The 21,559-nt window shown below is 43.4% G+C and overlaps 2 protein-coding genes across 5 annotated transcripts; both read right to left on the reverse strand.

Moving 5' to 3' along the window:
• Window positions 1-2,063: 2,063 nt before the first annotated feature.
• On the reverse strand, window positions 2,064-15,012 carry LOC112217545 (serine/threonine-protein kinase LATS1). 3 transcript variants are annotated; one of them, XM_024377894.2, is made up of 8 exons: window positions 14,810-15,006; window positions 13,814-14,299; window positions 11,270-11,420; window positions 9,471-10,966; window positions 4,783-5,365; window positions 4,453-4,638; window positions 4,171-4,277; window positions 2,064-4,081 (listed from the first exon to the last, which is right to left on the reverse strand). In XM_024377894.2, exons 2-8 carry the CDS (start codon window positions 14,165-14,167, stop codon window positions 3,545-3,547), a joined length of 3,414 nt encoding a protein of 1,137 aa, XP_024233662.1. In that variant the 5' UTR covers window positions 14,168-14,299; window positions 14,810-15,006; the 3' UTR covers window positions 2,064-3,544. The 3 variants fall into 3 exon arrangements, 2 of the variants coding, with proteins under 2 accessions (XP_024233662.1, XP_042156609.1); XR_006079261.1 differs by lacking the exons at window positions 2,064-4,081; window positions 4,171-4,277; window positions 4,453-4,638 and adding an exon at window positions 6,957-7,026 and having other exon boundaries at window positions 5,308-5,365; window positions 14,810-15,011; XM_042300675.1 differs by lacking the exons at window positions 2,064-4,081; window positions 4,171-4,277; window positions 4,453-4,638; window positions 4,783-5,365 and adding an exon at window positions 7,565-7,969 and having other exon boundaries at window positions 14,810-15,012.
• Window positions 15,013-15,248: 236 nt separating this feature from the next.
• On the reverse strand, window positions 15,249-21,494 carry LOC112217547 (nucleoporin Nup43). 2 transcript variants are annotated; one of them, XM_024377898.2, is made up of 8 exons: window positions 21,251-21,494; window positions 18,607-18,729; window positions 18,051-18,128; window positions 17,756-17,918; window positions 17,407-17,542; window positions 16,776-16,927; window positions 16,569-16,682; window positions 15,249-16,388 (listed from the first exon to the last, which is right to left on the reverse strand). In XM_024377898.2, the coding sequence occupies exons 1-8, from the start codon at window positions 21,368-21,370 to the stop codon at window positions 16,159-16,161; spliced, it is 1,116 nt and encodes a 371-aa protein (XP_024233666.1). In that variant the 5' UTR covers window positions 21,371-21,494; the 3' UTR covers window positions 15,249-16,158. The 2 variants fall into 2 exon arrangements, with proteins under 2 accessions (XP_024233666.1, XP_024233665.1); XM_024377897.2 differs by having other exon boundaries at window positions 16,776-16,942.
• Between the last annotated feature and the right edge of the window lie 65 nt (window positions 21,495-21,559).

Here is a 21,559-nt window from a genome sequence, read left to right on the forward strand (position 1 = left end):
TTTACTTCACTACATTCCTAAATGTACTGTACTTTTTACTCCATATACACTGCTCAAAAAAATAAAGGGAACACTTAAACAACACAATGTAATTCCAAGTCAATCACACTTCTGTGAAATCAAACTGTCCACTTAGGAAGCAACACTGATTGACAATAAATGTCACATGCTGTTGTGCAAATTGAATAGACAACAGGTGGAAATTATAGGCAATTAGCAAGACACCCCCAATAAAGGAGTGGTTCTGCAGGTGGTGACCACAGACCACTTCTCAGTTCCTATGCTTCCTTGCTGTGTCTGTCAGCGGTGTCCAGATCATGGAGGCGCTACCAGGAGACAGGCCAGTACATCAGGAGACGTGGAGGAGGCCGTAGGAGGGCAAGAACCCAGCAGCAGGACCGCTACCTCTGCGTTTGTGCAAGGAGGAGCAGGAGGAGCACTGCCAGAGCCCTGCAAAATGACCTCCAGCAGGCCACAAATGTGCATGTGTCTGCTCAAACGGTCAGAAACAGACTCCATGAGGGTGGTATGAGGGCCCGACGTCCACAGGTGGGGGTTGTGCTTACAGCCCAACACCGTGCAGGACGTTTGGCATTTGCCAGAGAACACCAAGATTGGCAAATTCGCCACTGGCGCCCTGTGCTCTTCACAGATGAAAGCAGGTTCACACTGAGCACATGTGACAGACGTGACAGAGTCTGGAGACGCCGTGGAGAACGTTCTGCTGCCTGCAACATCCTCCAGCATGACCGGTTTGGCGGTGGGTCAGTCATGGTGTGGGGTGGCACAGCCCTCCATGTGCTCGCCAGAGGTAGCCCCTCCTTTCTTTGGGGGGCCGCACAGCCCTCCATGTGCTCGCCAGAGGTAGCCCCTTGTGAGACCATATGCTGGGGCGGTTGGCCCTGGGTTCCTCCTAATGCAAGACAATGCTAGACCTCATGTGGCTGGAGTGTGTCAGCTGTTCCTGCAAGAGGAAGGCATTGATGCTATGGACTGGCCCGCCCATTCCCCAGACCTGAATCCAATTGAGCACATCTGGGACATCATGTCTCGCTCCATCCACCAACGCCATATTGCACCAGACTGTCCAGGAGTTGGCGGATGCTTTAGTCTAGGTCTGGGAGGAGATCCCCCAGGAGACCATCAGCCACCTCATCAGGAGCATGCCCAGGCGTAGTAGGGAGGTCATACAGGCACGTGGAGGCCACACACACTACTGAGCCTCATTTTGACTCAAAGTTGGATCAGCCTGTAGTGTGTGACTCCAAATCCAGACCGCCATGGGTTGATAAATTTGATTTCCATTGATCATTTTTGTGTTTTTGTTGTCAGCACATTCAACTATGTAAAGAAAAAAGTATTTAATAAGAATATTTCATTCATTCAGATCTAGGATGTGTTATTTTAGTGTTCCCTTTATTTTTTTTGAGCAGTGTATTTTCCCTGACATCCAAAAATACTCATTACATTTCGAATGCTTAGCAGGACAGGAAAATATTCTAATGTACACGCTTATCAAGAGAACGTCCCTGGTCATCTCTACTGCCTCTGATCTGGCAGACTCACTGAACACATGCTTCATTTTAGATTATGTCTGAGTGTTGGAGCGTGCTCCTGGCTGTTGGCACCATTTTATTGTTTTTTAAATTGTTCTATCTGTTATGCTTAAAATAAGACATTTGAAATGATTTATACTTTTACTTTTAATACCTAAGTATATTTGAGCAATTACATTTAGTTTTGATCCTTAAGAATATTTAAAACCAAATACTTTTGACTTTTACTCAAGTAGGATTGTACTGAGTGACTTTCACTTGACTCATTTTCTATTAAGTTATCTTTACTTTTACTCAAGTATGGCCATTTGGTACTTTTCCCAACACTGTTCAGTGACTGATTTAGACCTGGGATACCAGGTGTGGCCAATTATCATATCGAGCACAAAACCAGCAGACTCCAGACCTCATAGGTTAAGAGTTGAATACCCCTGGAGAGTACTATAGAGCAGCCTGTATTGTTGGATAGTTCCAGGTGTGAATGGCCAAGAAAATGGAATTTGTGGAAGTGCTTTACATTCTTTATTCATTAGCCCTTCTCCCAATCCCAAAACATTTACACCATAAATCTAATTATGTCATCTTTACATGATTTCAACAAAAACAGTACATATTACAACTACATAAAAATCTTTCCAAGTCACTAATAAAGGCAAAATATGGGATAGGGGAGGTGACCCATCTATCCACTATGAGCTACTAAAGACTGCCAATTTATAATTCCTTTTTCAGTATGGTATCAGTCCTTCATGAACAGGTTCGACGTGTCAGTGAGCTCATACATACACAGCATAGTGCTTGGTTGAGACACTATGTCAGAAGTGATGAAGGCAGATGCTACTGTGGAAGTGAATGAGAGAGAAGAAAATGCCCTGTACATAGCATAACGGAGCCTGTCGGCCCCAGTCATGCCATCTCTTCATTTACTTTAGTATCATTACATAAAAAGGTACCTTTCAGATTGGCCTTTTTCAGAAACAAGGAAACAAAATAGACAGTGGAATAATCACTACCAATAATTACAGGAAAGAGATTTGAATAATGCGGGAATAATGCAGAGGGCCTGCCCTAATGAATATCAACTAACCAATCAAATAGATAGAGAAAATATTTACATCAAATGTGTACAACAATTTATAAATAAATGTTATGTATAAATTAGAAAAATACACAAATCCCTAGTTCAATCAACTAAGTCTAGTTTAAAATGCCCCTCTATACAGTATTTGGTAAAAGAGCAGAAGATCAAAGGCACAGCAATGAAAAATTCAAGATGTACTTATCCCTGCAAATTCTACCAGATTGATATCACTAATATATCCCCATTGCAATAGACCTATTAAAATATAAATTAAGACAATTGTCAAAAAATAAAGTAAAAAAAATAAATCCCATACTTATGAGTATCAACTAGCATCACCAGTTTGTAGTATCCTTAATAAAGGAAGGCTTAAAACAGGGTTTGTAAGTCTTCGAAGAGCACCCTGATATTTTTGCTTTCAATTCATTGGTCTGTTCAATGTCAGACAGCATATAAAGCTTACCCTGTACAACTCCATGAATACACCTGTAGTGTGAAAGACTAAACCCTCCTCCTACAGACTGTAGTGTAGAGAGACTATACTGTAGTGTAGTTATGTGTACCATGTATCTATTCTGTATGGTACAATTATATCTGGTCTTAACTGTTCCGCAGAAGAAGGGGCTGAGAACAGTCTTGTACAGCTAACCTTGTGGGGGACACAATTCAGTCCCATTCAAAATCCGATTTACCCTAACCTTAACCCTAGCACCTAACCCTTAATGTAATTCTAACCCTAACCCCCATAGAAATAGCATTTGACTTCTGGTCCCCACAAGAACAGTTAAACACATCCATACACACATCATATACCCAACTCCTGACCCGCTCTCTGACAAACCAGCAACCTGTTTCAAAGACATTATGTACCAATAAACCAGCAGAACAAAGATGTTCATAGAAGATACTACACATAGACCAAATCACGGCCCTGTGCCCCCCTGCGGCTCTCTTCCTGGTCTCCCTCCTCCTGTGCCGGGGCCTCAGAGTCTGCCTCGTCCCCATCAGATCCCTCCTCATACTCTATGCCAATGGGCTTGGGACAGCTGTAGGGGTGGCCGTTGTCGTCAAAGAAGCGGCGGAAGGTGAACTCGTAGAAGGCGTGCTCGGGGTGCTTGCCGTTCTTGAACCACCCATTGAGGGTGTCATTGTGTTTGCCCTCGGCTTCGTTATCTCTGCTCCACAGCTTGTCTGGGTCCACCGGGTCAAAGTTGGAGGTGTCTGTGCAGTGAGCGATGGTGGGTACGTAGGGGGCCGGCTGCATCTGCCGCAGGTCACTAGAGAAGTCGATGGTCTTGAAGAAGGGCTGCACCTTGATCTCGTCGGCACCGTTCTTGCCGAGGCGATCCTCGGGGCCGCGGCATAGTTTAATGATGAGGTCCGATGCCTCGGGGCTCAGCTTGGCTTGAGGGGGGATGTGCAGAGTGGTCTGCCAGTTTATCACCTGCGTACGAGACAGAACCAGAGCGTTTAATAGAGCGCAGAGGACAACACCTGACAAGCCAGGCCAACATTTTTAACTGGTTGATTTACCTTGAGCTGGGTTTCCAGGGGTGTAGTTGTTAAGAAAGGAGGCTGCCCAACCACCATTTCATACAGAATGACACCAACACTCCACCAATCACACAGTTGGGTGTATCCTTGAACAGAGAGTTAACACAGTCACATGTTAGAGACAATAACATGGCGCACAAGAGAAAAATAACCTTTCACACATTACGCTTAAAATGTCACTTCTACACTAGTAATTCAAACATCACCAATTATATTTCCAACTCCCCATAGCAGATTCAACTCTCTCTTACACAGGCTTACCTGTTCTGAGCAGCACCTCTGGAGCGATGTAGTTGGGTGTCCCCACCAGGGAGTGGGCCAGGCAGCGCTGGTGTTGCCTCGCCTTCCTCCTCTCCAGGGGCTTGAGCCGGTCTGCGCAGCGACAGTTAGCTGGGTCCTGCTCCCATTCCTTACTGAAGTCCATGCTGTCCTGCCGAACATGGTCTCCTACGGAGAGAGACACACGACACAAAGATTAGCTTGGCTTTACTGACAATGAAGAGAGGGAGAACAGTGTTACCCCAAAGGCCAAAACATCCTCTTGGATTGAAGCAGCAACAAGCATCTTAAGGGATGGATCATAATACTAACCACTCTGGTAGTACTTTGAGTCATGCGTCCAACGGAAGCCGGTGCAGAGCCCAAAGTCGGTGAGCTTGATGTGTCCGTCACGGTCTATGAGGATGTTGTCTGGCTTGATGTCGCGGTGGATGAAGCCCATCTTGTGCACGCTCTCCACGGCGCAGGTGAGCTCAGCGATGTAGAACTGAGCCAAGTCCTCTTTGAAGAGGCCCAGCCTGATCAGCAGACTCATCATGTCACCCCCGGGGATGTAGTCCATCACAAAGTACAGGTTGTCCTTGTCCTGGAAGGAGTAGTAGAGCCGCACCACCCACTCATTATCAGCCTCAGCCAGGATGTCTCGCTCTGCCTTGACGTGGGCCACCTGGTTCCTGAGGAGAACGTCCTTCTTGCGCAGCGTCTTCATGGCGTACAGGGCTCCCGTGTCCTCCTTCCGGGCTAGACACACCTCTCCAAAGGCTCCGATGCCCAGGGTCTTGATCCTCTTAAACATGGACTTGTCCATCTTGGCCCGCTTCAGTCGGATGTAGTTGGACTCTTTCTGAGATAGCATCATGCGCATCTGCTCCTGGGCATCCCCTGACAACCCAACCTAAATAGCAAAAGATGACAATTTATATTCAGGGCCGTCATGGAGATCTCCCCAAAAATGGTTTATTTAAGAGAGCACCACAGAATATTCACTAGGCACATAAAATAAAACAACCAAGATGCATTAGCAAAGCAATGAATTCAAACTGGTAGGATGCAGGCCAACGTAAGGTAACACAAAATAGTAACCATTAAAACATTGGAAAACACAGGTTAAAAAAAACAAAAAGATACACCATATGCCCAAAGGTATGTGGACACCTGCTTGTTGAACATCTCATTCCAAAATCATGGGCAATGATATAGAGTCGGTCCCCCCTTTGCTTCTATACCAGCCTCCACTCTTCTGGTAAGGCTTTCCACTAGATGTTGGAACATTAATGCTTCCATTCAGCCACGAGAGCCTTAGTGAGGTCAGGCACTGATATTGGGCGATTAGGCCTGGCTCGCAGTCGGCGTTCCAATTCATCCCAAAGGTGTCAAGGCTCTGTGCAGGCCAGTCAAGTTCTTCCACACCGACCGACAAACTACTTCTGTATGGACCTCGCTTTGTGCACAGGGGCATTATCATGTTGAAACAGGAAAGGACCTTCCCCAAACTGTTGCCACAAAGTTGGAAGCACAGAATCGTCTAAATGTCATTGTATGCTGTAGTGTTAAGAGGGGGGCTCGAACCACAAAGGGGCTCGAACCACAAAAAACAGCCCCAGACCAATATTCCTCCTCCACCAAACTTTACAGTTGGCACTATGCATTCAGGCAAGTAGCGTTCTCCTGGCATCTGCCAAACCCAGATTAGTCCGTTGGACTGCCAGATGGTGAAGCATGATTCATGACCCCAGAGAACGCGTTTCCCCTGCTCCAGAGTCCAATGGCGGTGAGCTTTACACTACTCCAGACGACGCTTGGGAATGCACATGGTGATCTTAGGCTTTTGTACGGCTGCTCGGCCATGAACAAACGGTTCAACTAGCTCCCGACAAACGGTTCTTGCGCTGATGTTGCTTCCAGAGGCAATTTGTAACTCGGTAGTAGTAGTGAGTGTTGCAACCGTGGACAGATGATTTGTATGAGCTTCAGCACTCGGCGGTCCCGTTCCGTAAGCTTGTGTGGCCTACCACTTTGCTGCTGAGCTGTTGTTGCTCCTAGATGTTTCACTTACAGTTGACCAGGGCATCTCTAGCAGGGCAGAAATTTGACAAACTGACTTGTTGGAAAGGTGGCATCCTATGACAGTATCATATTGAAAGTCACTGAGCTCTTTAGTAAGGCTATTCTACTGCCAGTGTTTGTCTATAGATTGCCTGGCTGTGTGCTCGACTTTATACACCTGTCAGTAACGGATGTGGCTGAAATAACCGAATCCACTCATTTGAAGTGGTGTCCACATACTTTTGTGTATATAGCAGACGTTCTCAATAAGGCTGGTATTCTTGGCAAGCAAGGTGTTAATATATGCTGCAGTGGAGCACTATCATGGAAGTGGATGGACAGGCATGCCTCTCCCTACGGAGTTGGTGTGTTGCTGTCAGTCAGCAGAGGGCTTCATGCTGTTCAATTAAAAAAAGGTAAATCTTTCAACAGCAGCTTACTTGGTCACTGATCTGTGTGGACTATTCAGGTCACGGCATTGATAGATGATACTTTAACCTTCTACATCAGCTGTTAGTGACAGCAAGTAGAGAACAGGAGAGAAAGAGAGAGCGAAGCAGACAGAAAGAATAGAACATTAAAAAACAATTAACATACAGCTTGAACAGGAAAGAAATAGTAAGAAAGAGAGAAATATTGAAAACTAGGACTGCGTGAGGACATTCGAAATCCATGTGTGTACATTTGGGCTTTTCAGTTGATAATGTATTACCCTGTATTCCTGTGAATTGGACCAAATTCCCTCCCAGCTGCAGTCAGAGCAGGAGATGTTCACCCCTCCGCGTCCAGACTGCAAATGAATCGCACATGCGGGAATCCGCCGCTGGCTGATCCCGCCCTGGCTTACATTCAGGGCGGGATGTAAATGTAAAATGTTCTTTGTCTAAAATAAATCACTGCATTTGACTCACACAGCCTCAGTCACTTACTCACCTTGTCCACTGCATCTCTGTGACATAAGCTAAACATCTAGCTGGCTAGCTCATCATGTCTAAACTGTACACTAAAAAATACAGAAAGGAGTGGGAATCAAACCCTGAATTCAAAGGCTGGTTGAACACGTTTATTGGAGATGATACACGGGCATCCTGCCTGTATTGTAAGGCTGATTTCTACGGCACCCTTAGTGATGTAAAATAAACACATGATAACTCAAAAACATACTCAAAAGGCAAAGCCTTATAACAGTTCCACCCAAAACAAGCTGCCATTTATGGTTAAAAAAAACTTGCTGAACATTATTCCATGCTGTCATGTGATCACATTGGAGAAGCATGTAGAGCTGCTTTCTCAGACTCCACTGCTGCTACCCACTTCAAAATGCACAGGACAAAGTGCACAGAAATGATTAATGGTGTTCTAGCACTACTTTCTGAAAAAGTTTGTCGCAGATGTGGGTGAGCAGCGTTTCAGCCTCCTTGATGAGTCCACAGATGTAAGTGTTTCTAAGTACCTGGGGGTTGTGATAAGATACTTTAGTGACACCAAGCAGACAATTGTTTCAACTTTTCTGGGGCTTGTTGAGTTGGAGGGAGAGATGCCAAATCTATAGCCCATGCTGTTGTGGCTTTCCTCGAGAAGTGTTGTCTTAAAAAAGAGAAACTCCTGGGGATAGGGACTGACAATGCCTCTGTTATGACGGGGATTAACAATGGGGTCCATAAAGTGATGGAGCAGGAGTAAAGCCTCAAATATCTGGTTCTTATTCACTGTGTGTGCCACTCTCTGCAGCTTGCTCATTTGTAGTTCTAAACATATTTAGGGTGTTTTTTACTCACTTTTTGTCTCTTCCACAACTTTTTCCTCTCTGAACTTCTCTGAAGAAGTAGCGCTTTCCTTTCTGGGTGTCGAGTCTAGCGTATTGTTTTGTTTGGTGCATGCGACCTGGCGCTCGCTCCACGTTCATTTTCATCCACTATTGAACACAGTTTATTCTTGTCTTAAATTTGATCGATTATTTACGTTTTAAAATACCTAAAGTTGGATTAGGAAAGTTGTTTGAAATGTTTGGACCAAGTTTACAGGTAACCTTTTAGATCATTTGTAGTCATGTTGGGCGAGTTGGAACCGGTGTTTTTCCTGAATCAAACGCGCCAAATAAATGGACATTTTGGGGATATAACGATGGAGTTTATCGAACAAAAGGACCATTTGTGATGTTTATGGGACATTTTGTAGTGCCAACAGAAGATCTTCAAAGGTAAGGCATGAATTATATCGTTATTTCAGAGTTTTGTGTCGCGCCTGGCGGGTTGAAATATGATTGTCATGTGTTTGTATGGTGGGTTGCTGTAGTCAGATAATAGCATGGTTTGCTTTCGCTGTAAAGCCTTTTTGAAATCTGACACGGTGGCTGGATTAACAAGAAGTTAAACTGTATTTTGGTGTATTGCACTAGTGATTTTATGAAAGTTAAATATTTCTAATAATTTATTTTGAATTTAGTGCTCTACAATTTCACCGGATGTTGTCAATGTTCCGCTAGCGGAGTGGTTGAAAAACAAGTTTTATTGACTCCAACCTAAGTGTAAGTAAACTTCCGACTTCAACTGTAAATGGTAACAAAATAACTTTTGTCAGTGTGGTGTGTGTGTGTAACCTTTATTTAACTAGGCAATTCAGTTAAGAACAAACACTTATTTACAATGACGGCCGCACCCGGACAATGCTGGACCAATTGTGCGCTGCCCTATGGACTCCCAATCATGGCCAGATGTGATACAGCCTGGATTCGAACCAGGGACGTGATGCCTCTTGCACTGAGATGCAGTGCATTAGACCTCTGCGTCCGTGTGTGTGTGTGTGTTAACTGCACTAGAATGCTTAAAAGGCCGCAATTTTTTTGTATTATATAGGTATAGTTTTTTTTTGTCAAGGAAAATATTGGATATTGGTATTGGTCAAAAATGTAATAACGGTACATCACTAATTATAAGTAGTGCCTGTGGACTCACCCTCTGCATCTCACTCTCCAGCTGCTTCTTCCTATGGATCCTCATTTGGTGGTTCTTCAGGACGTTCTCAACGTGCTGCTCCATGAAGAACTTGAAAGCCTGGGGAGAGTAGAGTGACACTCTGGGGTCTCCTCGCCGCTCCTCGTCTTTGTTGTTCCGGCGCATAGGCACCGGAGACGTGGTGATCTGTTTATTTTCCTTCTCTGTTCCCATGGCAGCAGAGTATGGGCCTTCTGGCTTGTCATTAGAGCTGCTGCTACACTCCTCTTCCTCTGCAGCCTCCTCTCTCCCAGTACTGGGCTTGGGCCCTGGGTCATAGGCAGGGCAGGGTGCAGCAGGCTGTTGGAGAAGGTGTTTGGGGTACGGGGGTGGAGGACCCTGGTAACTGGGCACCTCTGCTACTGTAATGGGTACATGGGGCATGGGCGCTGCTGGTAGAGGCTCCTGGTAGGTAGTGGGAGATGGAGAGGGTGGGGGATGGTGCATCCAAGGTGGGTGTGTGGGGGCCACAGCAGTGTGTAGTTCAGGCTTCTGCACACGCATACTCTTAACGGGCCTCAGGATGGGGGCCTGGGTGATGGCTGTCACTGTGGTGGCAGAGGGTTGGGAGCTGGCTGGGTGGCCCTGCCTGTTGCTCATCTGGTGGCTGTTGAAGGAGTTGGATCGGACAGGGATGCTGTGCTGCTGCCATGAGGGGGACATGTCCTGGTTGCTGCTACCTGGGGAGGACTGGGGCTGGCCGAGGGGGGCTTGGGTCCAGGACTGAGGCCCACCTATGTTGTACATGTCAAGATTGTACATGTCAAGATTGTGACTGTTCCGGTTAGGCACCATCATGGACTGGGGGAGGTTACCATCGTTGATGTAGGATGGGGACGAGGCAGGACCTCCGGCCTGCATCTGCTGAGCGGTGGGACTTTGTCTGCTGCTCTGGTTCACTGGGTAAGGGGGAGGGGGTTGTCTGCTACTACCACTCTGGTGTCCCATGTAGTCTGGTTGAGGGGAGCCGTTCTGAGACCAGCCGGATGGGAAGCTGAACTTGTTCCCCCCAGAGCTCTGCATGATGATGGGCTGACGGCCCATGGGCACTGGGCTGATACCCCTCTGGTTCTGGGGGGCTGAGTAGCCATCGGGCCAGGCTCCTTGGGGAACGGGAGAGATTCGGGGCACCAGGTAATCCATGTTGCCAGAGAAGCGCTTGGTGGATGGGTTACTGTCCCAGGAGGGTGGAGGCGGGGTTCCACCCCTATTTGGGGGAGGGGTGACACTGCGCACCTGAGGGGGTAGGGGAGGGTTGACCCGTTGGTTGTTGCCAGGGTGGCCCTGTGGGAAGGCTGGGGGAGGGCCTCGTCCTGCCAGGTCACCCTGGGGTCCAGGGCTGTCTGAACGGTACACCATCCCCTCCACCCTCATGTGGCCATGTCTCTGAACCAGGGACTCCTTGGAACCCTTCCAGCTCTGCCTCCTCAGCACAGGCTGCTGGATATGAGAGGAACCTGCAACGATGGAAAGAAAAACTACAGTTATAAAGCAGCATATAGAGAAGAATCATTGTGTTTGCAGTAGATGTTACAGCTATATCAAAAGAGAGCAAACCCTTGCCTTGTACAGCATTCTCAATTCAAACACACTCCCTTCTCCCAAAGCAGTTGTTCAACAGAATCTTGTTCCCTCAACAACAATCTATTGCATCTCCAGCGACAAATAGTCTAGCCCTAGATTCTGCAACAACAGTAGCCAAGTTCCTGTGAACAACCCTGGAAAAAGGAGAGGTTCGGTCACAAAGGACAGACACCTACCGGGGGCTTTCATGCCTGCATTGACGGGGCGGGCGGCGGCATCCACCATCTGCTCCCTCACAGGGTCCTGGTAGCTCATCTTACTAATGTACTCTATGGCTGCCTCCACGCTGCGACTGTTGGTCTGCATCAGAGCACGGATCACCATTTCCTGCACACAATACATTTACTAGCTATTAATACCTGAAACAAAAGGGTTGCTCGAGGTACTGTTAGACAAACATCAGATCAAGTTAACAGGAACTACTCAACAACTGTCAAATACAATGTAATTCATACATGCTTTTTTGTGCACATTTTTTTAAAGAACCAGACATCCCAGTAGCTTTTTAAATGACATACTGTTTCATTGAAAATATTTTATACTCCTCTTCAGTGCTGAATACAGGAGTCCTGTGACTGACGAGTTGAAAACATCTTTAGCATTAGGGCAATTCCACAGTAACAGAATCACTCAGATGTCAGTTTTATGCCAATTACCAAACAAAAAAATATTGATTGCAAAGTTAAACCATACAACTCTATGAACTACTTTAAACTATACAGAAATGCATAACTATGAATGTCATTCTCTTCATGGTGATGTATGCTGAATAGGTAAAAAGGTAGAAACATTTAATTTCCTCCTTATTCTACACGGGCAATTATTAGAATGAGCACCGCACAGCACAATTCAGTGCATTACAGTAGAGTACAGTAAATTACTTGTGTGCACTACTATACAGTACTGTATTGTACTGACCTATACTCTAGTGTACTAACGTTATGCTGTCCAAACTTGTAAAACAGACGTCTAGGATTGGCTCTGATTTGGACTGACTTTTCATCATCTATGGATGTCCGGTGATGGTTGATGCTCAGTGGGCTGGTTACTAGGTATTTAATGATTCACAGATACACATAGGTCCCGATTTAAATGTTTATAAGTGCATAGGTCCGTGGACCCCAAACTGATCCAAATGTAGCATGCGTCGGTCAGAAAATCTATTCAGACTTTACAAATCGGCGGTTAACTATTTTTTGGGCCTCATACTAAATTCTTTCTACCTTCTGAAAATAACTAACTTTTTTGACAACTGATGCTTCCTCTCCTTCAGTGTCGAACTGTATGTAACTGTGTTGACAGCCATTGATCAACTACAAGATATTTTGCAAGCCTCCACAGTCAATATCAGTAGCCTAGTCAAACTGCGTGCTGACCAACGCGAGGTAGGCTGCCTGTTCCTGAACTTGCACATCTGTGAGGCACAAATGGCTTGTATGACATTAGGCTTTATTAGTTGAGTGACAACAACAATAATTTTGCAAATTACATAGGTTATCTATGCGCTGTTGAAAAATGGTGCTTTACCGGACGAAAAGTAAGCTACCGGGGACAACTCATCTAACTATACCTGCAGAACAGGGCTTGCAATATTTTATTTTGATTGTTCAGGTTCACCATCAGCAATCGTTTTGGTAGTTTTGCTTTAAACAATCAGTTCATATAGTGGCTTCAGAAAGTATTTTGTTACGGTTCAGCCTTATTCTAAAATTTATTTACATTTTTTTATAATCTTCAGCAATATACACACACAATACCCCATTATGACAGAGAAAACAGGTTTTTAGAAATGTTGCAAATGTATTAAAAATTAAAAAACAGAAATACCTTATTTACATAAGTATTCAGACAATTTGCTTTGAGACTCAAAATTGAGCTCAGGTGCATCCGGTTTCCACTGACTGGGGCAAAGGTTCACCTTCCAACCTTGACAACGACCCTAAGCAAACAGCCAGGACAACGCAGGAGTGGCTTCGAGACAAGTCTCTGGATGTCCTTCAGTGGCCCAGCCAGAGCCATGACATGAACCCGATTGAACATCTCTGGAGAGACCTGAAAATGGCTGTGCAGAAACGCTCCCCATCCAACCTGACAGAGCTTGAGAGGATCTGCAGAGAAGAATGGGAGAAACAACCCCAAATACAGGTGTTCCAAGCTTGTAGCGCCATACCCCAAAAGACTCAAGGCTGGAATCGCTGCATAAGGTGCTTCAACAAAGTACTGTCTGAATACTTGTGTAAATGTTATTTCAGTTTTTATTGTTATTAATCTTCAAAAATGTATTTAAAAAAAAGTTTTTCCTTTGTCATTATGGGGTTTTGCGTGTTGATTGATGAGGGACAAAACGATTCAATCAATTTTAGAATAAGGCTGTATAATGTAACAAAATATAGAAAAAGTCAAGGGGTCTGAATACTTCCAGAATGCACTGTACATGAATGCAGGGTAAAGAGACTAGGCATCAGAACAGATCATAAAAATAAGAGTAAAATAAAGAACAGAGTAGCAGCAGCAAATGATAAGTGTAAAAGTGTGTGTGTGTCAGTATGAGTGTGTGGGCGAATGTAGTGTATGCGAGTGTGTTTTGTGTGGGAGTGTCAATCATGTGCGTGTAGTGTGTCAATCTAAATCTAGTGTCAAAATCATGTGACTCATGTCCACACCTTCGCTAGATACCTAGCTGAAGCACTGTTTCCACTTTTACATAATTTTTTCCATACCTCATCAAAGCCAGCAGACAGCAGCTCCAGCAACATCTGTTTGTTAACCTCTGCAGTCCGTCCAGAAGAGTTGGGCTCATTGGCATAAGGCATCAGGGACTTGCGAATCTCCTGCAAGGCTTTGTGGTAGGGGTTTCTGGGGTTGCTGCAGCGCCCTTGCTGCCTGGGGTCTTCAGGCGCCACTATAACAGCACCCCCCATGTCCACCTTAGGGGGGTCAGAAGGCCGGGACATGTTCCGGAGACTCTCCCGAATTTCCTGCAGCATCTGGTGGCTGTTAACACTGTAGTTGCTAGCAGGGAAAGTCTTTGGTCGCATCTGTCGATATCCTTCGGGTTTCTCCCCTCTCTTCATGTAAGAACATGTAGGTTGACAGCCAAAGGGGGACAACAGGGTAGCACACAGCAGTGAGTCACTGTGAGGGTATCAGGGGCCAGGAAGAGCTTCAAGACTCGATTTACTTCACATCTGCATCCTGCTGAATACCTGGGGATGATAAAACACAGCAAATGGGAATGAATTAAATCTCCCAGATATGAGCAGTGAAATGATCCAACAGATTCTGTCAATTAATATATTCAGACAATTCATTATGGAAGATAGCTACAAAACTAAACTATTAGTTATAAGATATAACTTAAGTTACAACCCATCAACTAAACTAACGTTAGCTAGCAAACGTGACCATGAAAACAAATGGTGCTGGTAGCTAAGTTAGCCGGGTAACGTTACCAAATATTGTAGTTAAAAGTACCGACCGTATGTAATAAACACATGTAATCCAGCCAGCAACAAAGCTAAAAGGTAGTGATGAATAAAATGCTACGTATTTAGTTAGCATACAGTTACTGACTCAACTTCAGTTAAATAGCTAATCAGCTAGCCATCTACCAAAGCCAACTGCTGCTGGTTGTCCACGGCCTGTTCGCGTCGCAAAGCAACCACTAGCCAAGTTTGCTAGCATGCTAGCTAACAGGTTGTTGTCAATGAATTTACCTTCAGAAGCATTCTTATTTTAATCCAATCTCCAGACTTCAAATAAAAAAGTGCGATGAAATTAGTTAATCTAATGATTTAGACGAAGTTTGAAAGTGAATAGTTTTACAGCTACTCCGTGTCCCAACTGTGGCTTGAATATTCCTGTCTTGACAGACAACTTTCCCGGATGTGTAGGTTGTTTTTCCCATCGTCCCCTGCGATAGCACCTTTCACCCCCAACAAAAGTAGAAGCCTTTCCCAAGTGATTCAGGTATTCTTACTCATAAACATAAAACAAATACAATATATACATACAAAATGAAAACAAATGGATGTCAAAAGTTTATATTCTATAAAATGTTATAATTAGACCTAAATGCGGTCCATATTATGGTTGTGTCATACTGTGTATATATCGTCTTATGATATGATGCATAATTGGATAAGTGATAACATATTTATGCAAAGGCATTTTATTTCAAAACACAGGAGTTAAATTACATGAATACAACCAGTATGACTTCCCCAGAAATCAAGTGCTTTATCTGTGATTGGTTTTGAGCATAATTTAGAGTGTAAACTACATTTCTGTGGTAATCCAAGATCTCTCTGTATGCTTTTAATTTCTTAAACCTCCCTCAGGAATATCAAAAACAAGCATACAATTTACTAAATACTTTCACCTGATGAAGGTGATCTAATCCTCAAGAGCAAGACCTTTTACTGGGAAAATATTTCAACAATCAGATTAGGTAAATAATTGCCTGAAGATAACGACACTACCGCTACGCACTGAGGTCTGAACGCAATCATGGTTACATTAAGACACAGTGAGAAAACGTACCTCAATGCAGGGATGGGACATGCCACTGTACTCCAAATGTTACATTTAGCCACACTGCTCCATCGAGAAGATTGAAATTCTGCTCATGCCCTTTTTGTCCTCATGCTAGGTAACAGTAGCCACCGCAGACAATTTTGGAATGTTGTGTCAGCCAATCAGCTCCTTTGTTGTTCAACGCAATGTGCTATTCCATAATGGCTGACATGGCTGCTAGCTAACATGAAGACGAAAAATTATTTTTTCCGCAAAAACTAGCAGTATATAAATCTTCTTGGAGTAGTGTGGACAAAGGTACAATTTGGAGTACAGTGGCATGTCCCATCCCTGCATTGAGGTATGTTTTCCGAACCCATATCTCGCGCCGACTCCAGTGTCTTAATGTAACCATGATTGCGTTCCGACCTCAGTGCAGCTCAGCGTAAATAAGCGGAATGGTAGGGTCAGCATCTTCTGGCAAGATAAAGTCCAGCCAGCCCGTCAAATAATGTGAACAGCTGAACTGTATTTTTTTAATTTTTTTTTATTAAATTGGGACATATCTGTTGACATAAATAGCCTCTCCGTCCGTTCCACACACCAAGCATTGTCCCAGTACATCCAGACTGTTCACAGACAGCATTTGGCTAGGCAGCATGTGAGTGGTCTCAAGGTGTCCCTTACTAGAGTCCCCAGTGAGCCAGGCATTGATGAGGGACTGGTTCCCACCTGCTGGGGCTATTGCGCTGCGAGAAATTATGCTTGTGTTCCGTCCACCTGGTGAAAAATCAAAATCAAAAAAATAAATCACAATTCTGATTGTGAACTACTGGTGTTACAGTAATTTAATCCTGCTAAATAAAAAAAAACTGGTGCATATATTAAATACTTCCCATTTGGCAGGAATCACAACAGTCCTGCTCTGTGAGCCTTGAAAACATATTTCTGATGACTTGCCTTGTAAGGATGGTGTGTCTGTATTTGAAGAAGTCTCCCAATGCAACAGTGATCCATCCTCTGAGCATGAGAACAGGTGGCCTGGGTTTGATGGATGAAAATGGACCTCCCACACTGTGAGCACAACAAAAACACAAGTTAAAACCCTTAAACTGAAGATCGACTTGTTGTTTTAGTGAATTAACTACTTCCATAAATATGTCTTACTTTCAGAAGTGTGTGCCTCCATAAGTGAAATGGGCATGTTGCCTTGTCTCACGTCCCAGATACAGAGCATGCCATCCTGCCCCCCTGTGGCCACAATGTGTTGTTGGTTGGGGTGCCTGTCCACACAATGCAGTGGGACCCTGTCTCCAGTTCTAGAAGCCCCCCCCCCAAAAAAGACAAAAACAACACTTAAAGATGCACTATGCAGAAATCACTCTGTCATCTCCTGGTTGCTAAATGCCTGATAGTTATTTTAATTTCAGTTTACGTAACAAAATAAGCAAGTATAGTGTAGAGAATCATTGTACCTTCTAAACCACCGATACATTTTCCATAAACAAAAATATTGTATTTTCAGCTGTTTGAAGCTGGTGTACAAAACCAAAAGTAAAACTGAAACTCAAGAACATGGAAGCATAGAAATTGCACACATAGAACAGATCTACCGCTTCTTAGACTTGCTTTTAATTAATAACTGGTCTAAAACACATTTTATGTGAATATTTTGTTGGGTAGCCCAAAAAGATATATATGGCAGCTTTTTAAAAAACAACAAAGGACATTACACAATTAAGTTGTTGCACCAGAAAAACTGATTTACTTCAGCTCCTCAAATATGTAATCATCTTACAATGAAAGAATCTGCGATGGTTCATTGCCTGGTTGCCTGAAGTCCCATAGTTTGAGCTGGCCAATAGAATTGACGGTAAGGATCTCTGTAGTCCTCAGGAAAGTCACAGCATGGATTGCGCTACTGTCAGCCATTTCTGACAGGAATGAAAAACACTATGTCAGTATCATCTTGGCTAAAGGGTGAGATTTCACTTGAAGTTACAGCTGACTTTTGGAAATGGATATGAAGGCTATGTCATTGCAAATTCAAAATACAACCTTTAAGAAAATAATGGCCATTGCCAGGAGAGCATACAATTATATACACTCTTATTAGCACATAAGGACCTATTGTTTCCTCCTCAGACCTATGGTGCGCAGCACTCCTTCCTGGTCCGCTCTGAAGAGCATGATCCTTCCATCTTCTCCAACCGTGACAATCTCAGGGCTGTTACACACAACTCCAGTACATGGGGCGTTGTTGCAGGGATAATGATGTGCTCTTTCCCACAGTTGAGAAACAGACAATGTCTGTAGAGAAGAGAAAATAGATGCTATTGAAAACAAGGTCCTACACAAGCTAACTTGACATTTGTAATTGATGTATCCATGATTGTTGGTATATCTTCAGTATGACTATGTCTTGTGAAGTAACATCCATACCTGGCTGTTGTGGTGATGCCGAAAGATAGTCACCGCTCCAGTTGATGACGCTGTTACTATTCTGTCTTGATCCAGAAACTAAAAGGAGTGTAAGATTGACATTGAATTATGCAGTGGTGTAAATTACTTAAGTAGTACTTTAAAGTATTTTCACTACTGCCTCTGATCTGGCAGACTCATTAAATACAAATGCTTTGTTTGGAGTGTGCCCCTGACTATCCGTCAAAGGGGAGGGGGTGAAACAATAATTTGCTGTCTAGTTTGCAAAATAAGCCATTTGAAATGGTTTATACTTTTACTGTTGATACTTAAGTACATTTTAGCAATTCCATTTACTTTTGATACTTAAGTATACTTAAAACCAAATACTTTTACTCAAGTAGTATTTCACTGGGTGACTTTCACCTGAGTCATTTTTTATTAAGGCATCTTTACTTTTACTCAAGTATGACAATTTAGTAATTTTCCACCACTGCAATTATGACATAATTATATTGAAAATTAGGACCAGTACAATAATATCTAATATTTTACACCTAATAGTATATTAACTTACTTGAAGGTCCAGAACATCCCCATTATGTTTGTATTCACATAATAATTGAGGGTCTCCCTCAAATTCATCATCCATACTGGAGACCCCATTCTCTCCGATGGACCAAATTGAAATGCTGTTGTCCTGAAAAAAGAAGAAGATTTTGCTAGAGGTATGCAACCAGACAGAAATGTTCAAGAGCTGAGTGATGGTAAATTACACTAGCTGTTAGTGCTTAATTTGAGCTGAATAGGATCCACACCTCTCAGATTTGACTTTGTTTGTTCCGGCACCTATTTGCCCAGATCCGGTATCTCTCGCTGCATGATTTTTTAATTATTTCACTGTTTGCACTTTAAACATTTGAATAAAAGCAATCAGCATTAAATCAAGTTACCCCCTCGTTATTTCTCCCGCTCCTCAGAAAGACCATCATAAAAAGTGCGGTGATCCTTCTATTCTGCCACACTGATTCCAGACCTGCTCTATTACTTGTACATAGAGGTTATGGGGAGGGCCAGTGGGGTAAGTAACTGATCTTGACACAGGTCTTGGTAGTGGTGGTCAGATAGTGAAGAAGTCCCTACGTAATCACCTCACGTAGCCTAGTCGTCTCCCTACTAAATTTGAATCGTGGGAACACCAAATAAAAAGTTGATAAGAAAAGGCAATCGAGTTTGACATTTTTCAAGTCCAAAAATCCAGAGAAAGATGGTGAATCGAAACAAGAACGAGCCAGAGAACTGTCAGTGCCGGAAGAACAAACAAACGCATAACCCCTTGCTTGTCATACAAAATTCAAAGTTGGACTGTACAACATGCAAAAAGGTAGGGAGCTTGGGTCTAGAAATGACTGGAGGGATTACACTAGCAAAATAGTTGGTGGAATGTACAGTAAATTAACATCCTATGCATCAGACATAAAACAAACAGAGCTCTCAGGAAAAAAAGGTTTTTGAACATGTCTGAACAAAGGCGCATTTGGTGGCAGCCTTGTAGACAAGGGTAAAGAGGACACCCAGGTTAACACTCAAAATGAAAAAAAAAAAAAGACACTACAGCCAGTCTTCAGAACAGCCTTAGGAGGCTAAACATCACAGCCACATGCCCCCTCACGGCTTTGAGCAATAAGTTGACTCTCAGGAGCTAAATGGACTTGACATTGGGCTCCCGAGTGCCGCAGCGATCTAAGGCACCACATCTCAGTGCTTGAGGCGTCACTATAGAGACCCTGGTTTGATTCCAGGCTGTATTACAACCGACTGATTTGGAGTCCTATAGGACTGTGCATAATAGGCCCATTGTCATTCGGGTTTGGCCGGTGTAGGCAGTCACTGTAAATAAGAATTTGTTCTTAACTGACTTGCCTAGTTAGATAAAGTAAAAATAAAAAATAAATGTAAAACATGGGGAGTCATTGTGGGAGGTTTCAAAAACTAAGGCAGTCCATTATTTTGTCCGTTACCTTCACAGCACAGAACAAGTTTCATCTGAATATGTGCTTCATATTATCACATAGGCAGGAGGCCTATATATTCTCATATGTGTGTTCTGCTGTAGCTTACATTTATGTATTTTATGAAGTTATATTGCGATATTTGTTCTACAGCTACATTGATGTCTTGAAAATCATATGAAATTCGGATCTTGTAAGCCCCACAGCGGAGTATACACTACCGTTCAAAAGTTTGGGGTCACTTACAAATGTCATTGTTTTTGAAAGAAAAGCACATTTGTTGTCCATTAAAATAACATCAAATTGATCAGAAATACAGTATAGACATTGTTAATGTTGTAAATGACTATTGTAGCTGGAAACGGCAGATTTTTTTAATGGAATATCTACATAAGCGTAGAGGCCCATTAACAGCAACCATCACTCCTGTGTTCCAATGGCACGTTGTGTTAGCTAATCCAAGTTTATCATTTTAAAAGATGAATTGATCACCAGAAAACCCTTTTGCAATTATGTTAGCACAGATGAAAACTGTTGTTCTGTTGTGACCCCAAACTTTTGAGCGGTAGTGTATGTGCATATGGCAGGTGTACCGCAGTGTCGTAAAAATATGTTGCTGACCATTGATGTCTAGAAAATTAGGCTATAAGAAATTCAGACTTGTAGCTAATTTTATTCATTTATTTGACCTTTATTTAACCAGGCAAGTCAGTTAAGAACAAATTCTTATTTTCAATGATGGCTTAGGAACAGTGGGTTAACTGCCTGTTCAGGGGCAGAACGACAGATTTGTACCTTGTCAGCTCGGGGGTTTGAACTCGCAACCTTCCTAACCAACGCTCTAACCACTAGGCTACCCTGCCGAAATACTCAAGTATGTGGGCATACTGCAGTGACTTCTAAAATGCTTTGAATAAATTAGCACCTTGGAGTGCTGTCCGTGTCACCACCATCGATAGTAGTTACTTGGTTGCTACGTTGTGTTTGGCACTTTTTCTCAATGTGTTCCGGTAAACGTCCACCCGGATAACAACACTCTCGCGCTCACTATGTGTTCCGGGACATCACGATTTACAAATTAAGCACCGTTAGCTAGCAACGTCAGTTAAGTGAAAGGTTTCTTATTATTGAAAGAATAATAAAGTAACGTTGTGTTGACATTAGCTAGCTAACGGTAAAGTTAGCAGCCTAGCTAACTAGCAAACCCACCTCGTTGTCCCAAGACCCAGTAGCAAATATGTCTGGTTGCTGTAAAGACGAAGATGAGACCGGTCTCCATCTCGTTTTGCTGATTTTCTTTGACACGTACTTAGCATTGATTCCATCCATCAGAATAATCTTAAACGTAGCTAATTTCTATTTCTGATATACATGTAAACGTATAATTAAGTCCCCTCTACATGCATTTCCCATAATACCGCCAAATCTCTCACGGTGGCTCAATGAGGACAAACTAAACGTCAAAACGCAATGTGATTACGTCACTAATTCACGAACGTGTTAAGCTCTCGCGCCCCT

This window comes from Oncorhynchus tshawytscha, linkage group LG18 (genome assembly GCF_018296145.1).
Source record: "Oncorhynchus tshawytscha isolate Ot180627B linkage group LG18, Otsh_v2.0, whole genome shotgun sequence".
NCBI classification, from domain to species: domain Eukaryota; kingdom Metazoa; phylum Chordata; class Actinopteri; order Salmoniformes; family Salmonidae; genus Oncorhynchus; species Oncorhynchus tshawytscha.

Bases quoted from the DNA above. Each gene is read 5' to 3' on its own strand.
- LOC112217545 (XM_024377894.2), bottom strand. From the start codon at position 14,167: ATGAAGAGAGGGGAGAAACCCGAAGGATATCGACAGATGCGACCAAAG. The intron at 11,421-13,813 runs GTATGGAAAAAA...TATTGTGTGCAG, and splicing joins TGTCTGCTGGCTTTGATGAG to GAAATGGTGATCCGTGCTCT. The intron at 4,278-4,452 runs GTAAGCCTGTGT...TCTCTGTTCAAG, and splicing joins AGAGGTGCTGCTCAGAACAG to GATACACCCAACTGTGTGAT.
- LOC112217547 (XM_024377897.2), bottom strand. From the start codon at position 21,370: ATGGATGGAATCAATGCTAAGTACGTGTCAAAGAAAATCAGCAAAACG. The intron at 18,730-21,250 runs GTGGGTTTGCTA...TTCTTTTTTCAG, and splicing joins CTGGGTCTTGGGACAACGAG to GACAACAGCATTTCAATTTG. The intron at 16,943-17,406 runs GTAAGATGATTA...TGTCTTTTTTGG, and splicing joins CCATCGCAGATTCTTTCATT to GGGGGGGGCTTCTAGAACTG.